Here is an 11,652-nt window from a genome sequence, read left to right as displayed (position 1 = left end):
TCTAGAGGCCAAAGATCTTTGGTTGCACAGTTGAGAGCTGGTATTCTTCCTCTGGCCATTGAGGTTGGTTGATTCATAAATATTCTGGAGGAAAACAGACTGAGTGAGCTGTGACATTTGGGTGAAGTGGAAAGTGAATCATATTCTTTTGTAATGTACAAATGACTGTTTCATGAAATCGCTCAACAAAGCCCTGAAATATTCTGGTGTTCAGATGAGCAAAAACTGGATTGGCTGTTTAATTGTTATGTGTAATTTATGGTGGCTTGAAGGCCCATGTGGGCTGGGCATGCAATTGTATGTACGACACATTTAGAAAATATCATCTAATCATTCATAAAGTAGTATTTAAGTACAATTTTGAGGTTCTTTTACTTTACTGTCATTTTGAAATACTTAATACTTCTACTCCACTGCAGTATATTTACATTTGTCATGCAGTTCACCACCTGTTTAGATTTGTGTACTTCTTCTACCACTGGTAATAACAACCTGAGAACTAACATGTTTAATTTTCTCTCACTCTTTATTTATTTGGGTTCTGGTTTGTATTTTTGTTACCCTGCACTGCATCCAACGCTTAGTCAAATGAACAAAATCAGTCTCGGGTTGCCTAATTTTTAGTATTTTAAAGAAATAAATCTTTTGGTAAAATATAAACCAAACTGTAAATTAGTGTTGGGATAATAAGCGTAGGAAGGACATTCCTATTTATTTCTAGGCATCAAAAGATAACCAGTTTTCAGATCAGTGGATTCTTCTTCCCTCCTGGTTCCTTCTTTATTACCCTCCTTTAGCTGAAATGTATATCTATTGCTGTAAAAGACATTTATGTACCTAAAACAAAAAACCTAGTGCTGTGGGAAGGAAAACTTTAGAGTAATACATTAAATCAAAGCAAAACAGCTTGTCATCTTTTTAGCAACCAAAAGGTCACATAAAGTACAACAATGTGTGGACCCTCAGCATCTATTTGTGCCATTTTATGATGCATTTCACAACAGCCATGGTGCTAAAGCTTCCCCTGCCTCTGATTCAAGACATGCTGCTGTCTAATTTGAGAATACAGCCACACATGCAGTACCAGTCAAGTTTGGACACACCTTCCTTGCTCCTTTGAATGAGAAAGTGCATCCAAAGTTTTTACGGTACTCTACATCCAGCTGAAATCTGTTTTCATGCAACAGGAAATACAATCAAAGGACAAAGATGTTTCTAAAGGTAGCATTTGCATGCCTTGTTCGTGACCTTTTGAGATATTCAACAAGTGAGAGTTTTGTTTTGTGTGCTGTGTATGTGCCTTTAAACTGTGACACTCCCGCTCTGGTTTAATCTGTAGGCGTGAAACAGATAAATTCAGGCTGTGGGGAGCTTTGTTTCTCAAAGATTAACAATTGCTGATTTATGATCCTGGAAACACATTGTGTTTAGACAGTTTCGGTCCAACAAATCCTGAGATAACTCCTCCAACCTTGTAAAAATCTTGATTGGGGGAAAAGTCTGCAGGCAAGTGAACAGAGGTTGGTACTTGCATGTTGCAGCAGATGCCAGTGGACCTGCCGTCACTGCAAAATAACACAGAGCTGCTGAGAGAAGGAAGGGAATGATATACCGTTTGGTCTCTGTCCATCACTCCACTCCTTCTCCCCAAACATGCATTCTGCTTCCAAACAATCTCATCTCTCCATCTATCATTCATTTCGGTTTTCAGCAGGTTATCTTAGAGGCAGCCTGAGAGAGGGCCTGTCGCTACGGTAACCACTCCAGCTCCTGGATGGAGCCCAGGGTTGTAAAAGTGGAGAGCAAAAAGCTGTTATGAGCAGGATCTGTTCCCGTCCAAGATTTAATGGAGGGGTCGCTGGGGGGAGTGGGGATGTTGTCCAAGCCAACATCTGAACTCAGCTACGTCAGGATTGTTTGAAAGAGATGGACCCACTAGTCTATCCCATGAAACTTTAGAGCAGCTTAATGTATAAGATTAAAGGGGAGTAAATGGCCTTTCACACTGCTTCCAAGAGCACAATGAGAAAAACACAAGTTGAACAGCAGAAGAGGAATACGTAGGAGGCAATGAGGGGAAAAGACAAGATGAAGAGGCAGTGTAACGAGGTCATAGACAGCAACAGACTGAAAGGAAACAAAAGGAAGCAGCCAAGATCGTGGATGTTGTTTTATCAAGTTCACTTTGTCACCTGGTTCTTTCCCCCACTCCAAAATACACTATTACATCATGCTGAGCATGGGAAACTTCTCCAAACCAGCACACAGTCTCAAGAGTGACTCACACTTATCTCTTTTTTCTTGCTGACTGCAAAGATACCTATCATCAGTGGAGCATCACTCCGACACAACACAGTAACACATTCTCTCCGTCTTTACTGAGAAAAACATACTAATGCAGTGGGCACAAAGTGGATTTGAGGAAATGACAGTTCAGAAACTGTTATGATGAGGCTGACAAATGAATTAGTCCTTGACAAAAACCTTGTTGAGATTAAGTAAAAGCTCTTTTTCCATTTTATCAGGATTGCTGACAATACAGTAGCCTAATCATATGGTTATTGAAGTTGACATGATACATATTTACTTCAAAAATAGTAAATAAAATAGCTCAACATGAAAAAAACCTCAAAACCAATCTATGATTTCATGCTCTCCTCAATTGTCTACTTCCAGTGGATGAAAGCTTGGAAAACATTTTGATGGCCACTGATGACAGAAATAAAGAAAAAATACAGAAAGAAACCAAAATAATAACACACTTTTATGGCAACCACAAACATGTTTTATTCACATGAATGCATCACTCACAGAGACAAAACTGGGGAAATAAACAACTTCAAGGTTTTACTGGTATTCTACAAGCAACTTGTATTGTCTACCACTGGCACCAACTTTTCTATTTCATGGTTTTCTACCTCCAAAATTAAAGCTCCCCAAAATGTTCAGCATGTTACAATTAGATGAATCAAACAAACAAACAAAGCTGTGCGGCTAAAACAATATGAAAACAAGCTGAAGAAAGTGAAGGAAGGCAGTGCTCACAGTCAGGATACACAGTGTGGATTGATTCATGGAGAGTGACAGGAAACCAAATGAATCACAACCAAGAGTAGATGTCCTTAGCTAAATGTACTTTCCACTGCAGTCCACCCATGACAAGAACGATGACGAGAAAAGGCGCACAGCACTGGTTGTTAGAGGTGGGATTCAGGGATTTTGCAAACCCTCACATGGGTTTTGAGGTCAGCCATGTGGCTTAACTCCAAATAACTCCGCTATTTTCCAAAGTTGATGTAAACACGTGTGTATGCTGATGAAGTGGCAGGGTGACGGTCTGCATAAGCAGCATCCTCCCTGGACAGACAATAATCCCATTGTGTATTCTGTGGTGGGCCAGGTCCCTCTGGTGATGAAAACACCAGAACAACCACAGCTGATTTTGGAGTATCATGGTCTTTTCAAGTTTTCTGTGAATATTTCCACATTGCGACATCTGGTTAACAATGAAGTGTGCAGTTTGCAGAGGAAAACAAACCAAAATTTTAAAAAAGAAACAAAGAAAATATCCACTTCCCTGTGTTTCATCAGTGACCCCATAAGTATTTGTTAAAAGGCTTTCCGACTTGATTGCTTGTCTGTATGCATTTATTGACCTCTGATGTGACTCGTCTGGCCGTGCTGTAGGGCAGAGTTCTGGACTGTGCTGAGCCAGATGTTGTTCTCAGGTAGCCACAGAGGTGACAATCTGGACCACCTCTCCATTTTCTCCCTGGATGGCGCCCTGGATGGCCTCTTTCACCTCCATGTCTGCTTGCATGGCCGGGGCCAGCTCAGCAGCCTTGGACACATAAAAAAAGGGACACATGAAATATACATACATTATGTATCACCCTGCTTGAGCTAATCCTGAAAATGCTGGGACAGAGGTGAAGTCTTTCCTGTGAATGAACTAATTGAGACCAAGCCCTGCCCCTGTGTCATTGTTGGGAGACGTCTACAGTGGATAGACCAAAGAAAGGAGCAGAGGAATGACAAGAGATTATAGGAGATATATCAGAGAGAAGAAAGAGGGAGGCAGTTGGTGAAAGGAATCAGAAAATAAGCAGACTGACAGGCATAGAGAGACTTGACAGGAGATAAGCTATTTGTATTTTAATTCTCTGTGACTGTCTCTATGGTTGATGTCTGACAGAGCGAGGTATTGTGTGGGTAAAAACCCCTAAAAAAGATGAGAAGTTCATGACTCAGTCCTTGATGATGATCATGAAGAGTGACTCACTCCTTCCCCAGATGTACGCCAAAGGTTCCCTCAAACACACCTGCAGCATTTAATCCTTCCTCCAGCCCAGCATGCTGTCACTAGACAACAGCATTGACTGGAGCACAGCTGCACCACAGCAGCAAACACAATGCAACAACACATGAGGCTGACACACTGTTACCACTGGTGATACAGAGGCCAAGTAAAACTCATACGGATCCATGTTTTTCATTGAGTGTTTTAAAGTCTGTCCATGTTGAACTGTCATAGCAGCAGCCTTGTTCTCCATTTGGGGAAACTGATAATGGGTCCATTGTGTTGAATTGTAGAGACTGTCCTGATATTACAGACCTGCAAACCTTGAAAGAATTTCAACCCTTTTGGTTGTAACCAAAAAGAGTACAACCAACCAAAACCAGCAAAATGTCGCTGCCGAGTACTTTTAAACAGCACACAGGTGTTAAAGGCTGAGCTGCAGGGTTGAGTAGAGGTGTGCTGCTTACTGACGGAGCAACTCTGTCCTCCATTCAGTGTCCGGACCTTTTATACAGAACAGCGAGGCAGAATAGTCTGCTGTGAACAGACTCTCAGAGAAGAGCACCGCGATGACCGCAAATAGCAGCAGAGGCTAACGTTAGCTGCTCCTCTCCCCCGTCTCGGGCGCAGCTGACTCCTCCGTGCAGCAGACACACACACAGTGGTGGAGAGCTGTGATAATTTAACCCAGTAATTTAGATGCAGTAATGGTCTGCTTGCTTCCAATATCATTGTAACAATTTATTGATATTTGGAAATTGACTCATGGGCTGCCCATGCCTGCTCTGTGTGTTTGTTGTGATAATAATGTCGAGTATCACATCATGTATATTATTATTATACTTTCGGAAATCCGAAGAATACAGGGAAACGTGACAGTTACCATTGCAACACACATCGAATAGATTAACCTTGATGAGTGGTTAATATTGGGCTAACTCAACGTCTTTATTTTACCTTTTCAATGTTATCAGGTGAACGGGCGAAAGGGGACCAGCTATCTGACTGGCTTGCTTGCAGCACCGAACTGAACTGAAGAGCGAAGCTAGGCGGGGCGGGGTGGTTGGGTGAAAATTAAGCGTTCTCATTGGCCGAAAGCACTCCGCTTACGCGCAGATCATCTGGTGACAACTTGACTGAAACTGGCGAAATGCGAGATCAAACAATATGCGTACTTTAGAAAATGGAATCGTACAAGCGTACTAGGAGGTCAAAATGCGTGACCACTACGCAAAATGCGTACATGTTGGCAGGTCTGATATTACTTTAAGGGTTGTTGGTGTTTTGTTGTTTCAGTCATAGACCTGAGTAGGACCTAAACATCTAAAATCACATAGTGCCACAGATTATCACCAATTTGAAGAAATTAGCCTTTCTATGCAAAGATTTCTGTGCATTGCTCAATACAGTACTACGGTACTACATCTAGTTTGTGTAATGGAAACTATTATATAAAGAGAGAGGAAAAATGCAGAGATAAATAAATACACAAGTAATTTTTCAAGAACATGTGTAAATGCTACCATATGTCTGGAAACGGATGAGAGCAATTCTCTCAATTCTGAAACACGTTTCAGAAATAGTGGGGGAGAAGAACAGTGTTAACCTTCCTCTGAACTTTTAACTGCAAGGAGGTCATTTTTAAACTCTAGGACATCAAAATCAAACTGTGATAATAATAACACATAGAGGATCACGATTCTCCAAATCCTCAATTTGATTTTATTTCGATTTTAAGGTCACGATTCATTCACGATTCTCAATCCCTTTTTTTTATCCTTTTAGCACAAATGCCTATGCCATTTTTAGACTAATCATGAGTGATATAATCTTCATCAGTTGTTTGCAATGTACCACACTAAGGCCTTACTGTCAAAATTAAATAATTTATTAGCAATATAATGTAACAATAACTTGTTTCAGTAGTCAATTGAAAACTTACTGTAAACAAAAGAATCATCTAGTTACCCTTTTGTAACTGCAGTGTAAACTCTTCATATTAGATGATATTCAAGTTCACAATAAAACAAAAACAAAATTAAAACAGCCTAATGTCCATAACCATCCCTGAACAATTAAATGTGTTAACTATCCTAACAGCGTCCTAACTGTATCCTAACAGTAGCATCTCTGGTGCTACAAATACTCCTGCAGCGCTAGTTATTGCTTTAGTGCAGACATCCCAACCTGCAGAGAGTAATTTCAGGGAGGTCCATTCGGCCTCCCTGAAATGACACTAACTGTTGATAGAGACACTAACCTCTATCAGCGGTTAGTGTCTCCTCTAACCGCTGATAGAGGAGACACATCAACCAAACTCGAACTAGTTGTCAGTCCGGTGGGGGCTGTGCGGTCTAATAAGCGGTAACACAGAGCTATAAGGACGCTTTGCCATGGTGTGTTTTTACCAGGTTCAGGTTAGAGGAGGTAATGTTGACTCTCCACATTTCAACACGTGTTTTTTTCCCTCTTGACTCGCCTGCGGGACGTGACTTCGGGGGCGTGGCTACATCCTCGATTCCTCTGTTGATTTCGAAGGTCGAGATCGTGAGGTCATTTCGATCAATATTCGATTTACAATCAAGATCATGACACCCCTAATAACACAATGTCGAGAATAAAGTTGAAATATCATGCCGACTTTAATCTCGACAAAACTAGATAAACCGCTGATGGAAAGGTGCGCAGCTGTCAACAGGCGGCAGTGCGCAGTGATACGAAGGGAGGAAAAATAGTGCCAGGTGATTGTGGGGTCTGTCTTTTTTATGGACAACGATTTTGTGATGCAAATGTATTACTCTTTTCAACGCATATGGTTTTTTGAAGCAAAACGCTTTATCTTTGTGACCCCAGAAACTAGCCGGAACTACTTTCTTCAACACCAAAAGCAGGCCACAACTCTGCTCCCAGGACGCACTGGGGAAAAATCCACTGCTGATGCACAACGCTGATGGTGAGGATGTCATACAACTTCATGTCAAAAAACCCGAACTATCCCTTTAATAAAAACTGCTTCTGCATGAATAATATAAACCCCTTTTATACAGATATCCTGCAATATTGAAAATTTAAAAACCTTTCAGACCTGGCTTTGCTTTTTCACACTGACCCAAACAAAACCGGCATGATGCCGCTTCTGTGTGTGATCCGGCATGATGTGTAACACAACAGTGTCGGCATCTAGGGTATGCAGTCCCGCCATGCCAGCTGTCCCTTTACACAGACATTGATCCCATAAGTGACTACCTCCAATGCCAACTTAATGGCAGAACAACATTGCCCCCCCAATTCAGTAATTGTACCTCTTATACAGAACAGCTAGGCAGGCCTTGAACATACTGTGTAAGAGGGGCTATAGTTTCATCAAAAAACACAACATTGTTAAAAAATGGTTTCATTCTGTCCTTCATCATGTCCATACCACCCTTCCTGAACCCAAGCTCCACTGAGCAGCAAGTTGATGACTGATTCGACCTTTTTGTTTCATTTCTGTCATGATCTGTGTACAATCAAATGTTAGGAAAAATGAGCTCTTTAAAACCTAAAAATCCATTCAAAAGAAATCAGTTGAGTAAATAAACATTTTGATTGCTTGATGTACCATGCAACATGGAGCACAGATCTTGGAATACAGTGTGTGGAGTGTCAATCATTGTGTATGATCATAAATACACAAATAAATTGTGCTTCAGGGTTTATCAGTTTGTATCTGATCCACACTCCAAAAAAATAATCAATATAGGATGCCTTAACTATCTCCACGCTGCTAGGGGAAAGGAATCAATTGCCTAGACAACAAAATAAATAAACAGACAGCAAGATAAAGTCTTTATGTCTTGACTAGGAAACCCTAAAAACCTGATGTGTGGCTGGTCAGCACATTTGTTCTCTGCATGTCTTGCAGGGACCCAAATATGATCAATTACACTACAAAGCCTGCAAGGAGATTTCTATCAGGACAGGACGTGTATTCCGCACAGCCATAAATCATTTGAAATTCTCTCTGTTTATACAATAATAACACAACAAGGACTTTACTCGCATCAGGCCTGGAGGCACACATGACTTGGGGGGGGGGGGGAATAAACGCATACAGAACAATGGAAAAGCGATGTTCTTTTATATCCCTAGCAGATTACAATGACCACTTCAAAGGCCACTGTGCCGTGTGCCTGTGCACAATCCTGATTCCATATGTGGCTGTTGCTCAACAAGCTCAATCATCAAGGGATTTTACTCTACTAATTCTACTAATTACCACTTTTCCCCTTGTAACACTCTTTCTTCACATTTTACTATCTTAAATTACTGTTTGTCCAAACACCCGTCATAATGACTGAGAGAAAAATGCATTTTATTCAAGCTGAATTACGACAACAAGGAAAAAGGAGACCCATTGTACCTGCAAGTAGTTTAGTTTAAATTACAGAAATTACTCATATTTCTATTTCAACATTACAGTAATTATGAATGAAATATTACAGGATGCAGTCATCCTCATTATGAGGTATATCAAACCATTATACAAAAGAAGGCAGGTGTCAGCCCCAACAAGCAGAAAGTTTGGTTGCTAGTCAGCATCTAATTTCTCAAAACAAGAACTTCACAGTATAAAAACAGAAACATACAGCACTCCTAAAATTGGCAAATGCTGAATATAATGAAGGGCAGAAAAGTTGAGAACAATCAGGGTTGTTCTTTTTTACTGATACAGATCTGGTTTGACCTCTCCTTTAAATAATGATGTGTGTTTGTTTTTCATTTTATCAGCAATTCTATGTCATTACCTATGATGTATGAACCTGGATGACTGAAGCGTATATTTTAATTGTTTACCAGAACAACTGCTCCAATTCAACAGAACCATTTCTCCAATTGGATGGCGGTATAGTGTTGAGAATGGGCGATTAGGCAATGTGAGGTGACTCGCTGTCTAGCATGAACATGATATTCTCCTGGTTGAGTCACCAGTACAAACAATTGGCAACTGAAAAAATATGGCTCATTTAGAAAAAATAAATTTAAATCAAAAGGTACAAGATTGTGTACATTTTAGGTGATGACTACAATGACTGAGCTGCGTTTAAAACAATAAAAAAAGCTAACTTGCCTTAGATTTCAGTTACTTTCTTGTCTACAGTGACACATTTTCAATATACTACAAATGCACTTTTGAGGCGCTGGCTGGCACTGTATCTGGGTATTGTATATTTAGTACAATTTGAAAACACTGAACTAACAAAAAAGTGTTTTTCCAGGAACGAAGGAGAATTATTTAAGACCTAGGAGACTTAAAGTAAAGTTAGAAGTCAACTTTCAGATGGAAAAGATACTTCCATCACAAACTGCTCTTCCAACTGTTTCACTCTGATTTAACACATTTTTACACAAAATTAAATACAAATTTAATCGTGTATACAACAATGAGAGTTTTCTGAAGAAGCTAAAGTACTAACTGTACCTTTCAGATTATAACTGCTATTTTAACACCTTGCAATTGCTGGCTGAACACAGTAGAGATTAATGGCATCACTAAGGGACTAATTACTGATTTATATACATCAGTGTGAGGAGGGGAACTCAGTTATTTATTATGGTTTGGGTTTTTTTTTTTTAAACACAAAAAAAACACATGTGAGTTATGATTGATTTAGGTTAGTGCTGGGTTCTGTTTTACTTCAAACAGACAATAGTTGTACACTCCAGCACTTGGAATGCTACACAGCTACAAAAAATCTGAGTTTGTGTACACGTGTACAAAAGCCTGGAAGAGTTTGTGTTTGGGGTGTGTTTCATACCTGTACAGCAGCTGTGTGATCTGCAACAGGGGCTAGTTGGACATACTGCACTTGGATGTCCGGGGGGAGAGGGGAGCCCTCTACTGCTGTAGCACCCCCATCAGCTGATGCCACCGCTATCAGCTGAGCTCCACGCAGCACCTAGGAAGGAGGAAGAGTACAGAGAAGTATTGTCAACCATCACCCATGAACACCTTCAGTCCATTCTCAACATTATCATCAGTCAACCAATCTGCTTACATTTCCATGTATTGTAAAAGTGTAACAGATCTGATTACACTCCCACTCATCAGCTTTATCCAAGCTGAGTTTTACCAGCAACAATCTGGCCACCACTGTGATGATCTATAGTCCACACCAGTGGAAATAAGAACCAAATAAAAACAAACAGCCAAAGCCTCATTTATGTCCTATTGGATGTGTTTATGTTCTCTTATTGATTACAGCCATCAGTGTGAACAAGCATGGTGTAACACAAACACACCATGTACGTTTGTGGCAAAGAAAGAGCCATGTGGTGGTGTCTGAGTGACGTAAATAAACAATTCAGCCACTCTGTCTTATTCCACCCCCTGTTTGTACATCGAGTTGGAGAAGAACTTTATGGTCCATTCAATTCAATTACATTTTACAACTTTTGTCTTCCTGGGCTTAGTTTTTATTTTTATTTTGGGGGGGGTTCATTCCATTAAAGTCATATTTAGACAAAGAAATAAAGTCACGTGCAGAGCATGAAGAAGGAGACATCACAGGGGGATCCTAATCTCCCACCGCAATGGAAGTCAGCCAGGCGACAGTCGAGCTCTGTGGTTTCAGTGCAGTAATTACAGAATAGCACAGTGCAGCTGGAGTGTTGTTGGGTATTCCTATAGTTTGTTGAAGCTATTTCTGTAGATAGACTGTAACCACAAACACACAGAGCATTGGTAGTAAAAGGTCACACGCGCGCTCACGCACACCGGCAGACACACCACACACACACACAGATGGTCTGGGATTAGCAGAACACTGCTGTTAATTTGGATAGCATAACTCCCAAGTGACAGCAGGCACACAAATTAAGATACAATCATCCTGTCAACACAAACACTAAGAAGACAAATGAGGGAAACATTCACTCAGCTTTGTGCTCGAGCATGCTTGTTTTTTTTATCACAGAGAGGTTAGAGACCACACTAGTATCCCTCCAGTGTGGCCAATGGCTTTCCAACTCTAGGTTTCTCAGTGGGGGTGGTGGAAGGGGAGTGGGGGGTGTGGCTACTGGTTTGAAAGAAAAGGCATTCCTCCATGAAATGACAGCTTGGTCTCGAATTATTTTCTTTCCCAGTTTAAAGGCCTTTTAAATATTTCATATGTATGTAGTCTTTGTGCTCTCTCTGTGATGTTATGTGAGGTCTCTGTCTCAGTCTCCTTCCAGCTGCAGTTGGTGCTGGGACTGGCTGGGACATGCTAAACAGACATTAAAATGTTAAGGGAGAATATGCAAGCCTGCAGAAAAACCCAAACCTCACAAACCTCAATTACAGATGATGTTTGTTGCCCCCTAACCCTTTC

At 40.7% G+C, this 11,652-nt stretch overlaps 1 protein-coding gene across 2 annotated transcripts in view; it reads right to left on the bottom strand.

Moving 5' to 3' along the window:
* Positions 1-2,639: 2,639 nt before the first annotated feature.
* Positions 2,640-11,652, bottom strand: part of banp (BTG3 associated nuclear protein) — a 40,515-nt gene continuing 31,502 nt past the window's right edge. For both annotated transcript variants that reach the window (XM_062420545.1, XM_062420546.1), the window contains exons 12-13: positions 10,099-10,239; positions 2,640-3,841 (exon numbers count right to left, since the gene is read on the bottom strand). In XM_062420545.1, the coding sequence (XP_062276529.1) occupies positions 3,725-3,841; positions 10,099-10,239 (258 nt within the window). In that variant the 3' untranslated portion in view covers positions 2,640-3,724. The remainder of the gene's footprint in view (positions 3,842-10,098; positions 10,240-11,652) is intronic.

The sequence above is a fragment of the Scomber scombrus genome, chromosome 6 (genome assembly GCF_963691925.1).
Source record: "Scomber scombrus chromosome 6, fScoSco1.1, whole genome shotgun sequence".
Lineage (NCBI taxonomy): Eukaryota > Metazoa > Chordata > Actinopteri > Scombriformes > Scombridae > Scomber > Scomber scombrus.
The sequence above is the reverse complement of the archived record's forward strand: the minus strand, read 5'-3'. Positions and strand labels throughout refer to the sequence as shown.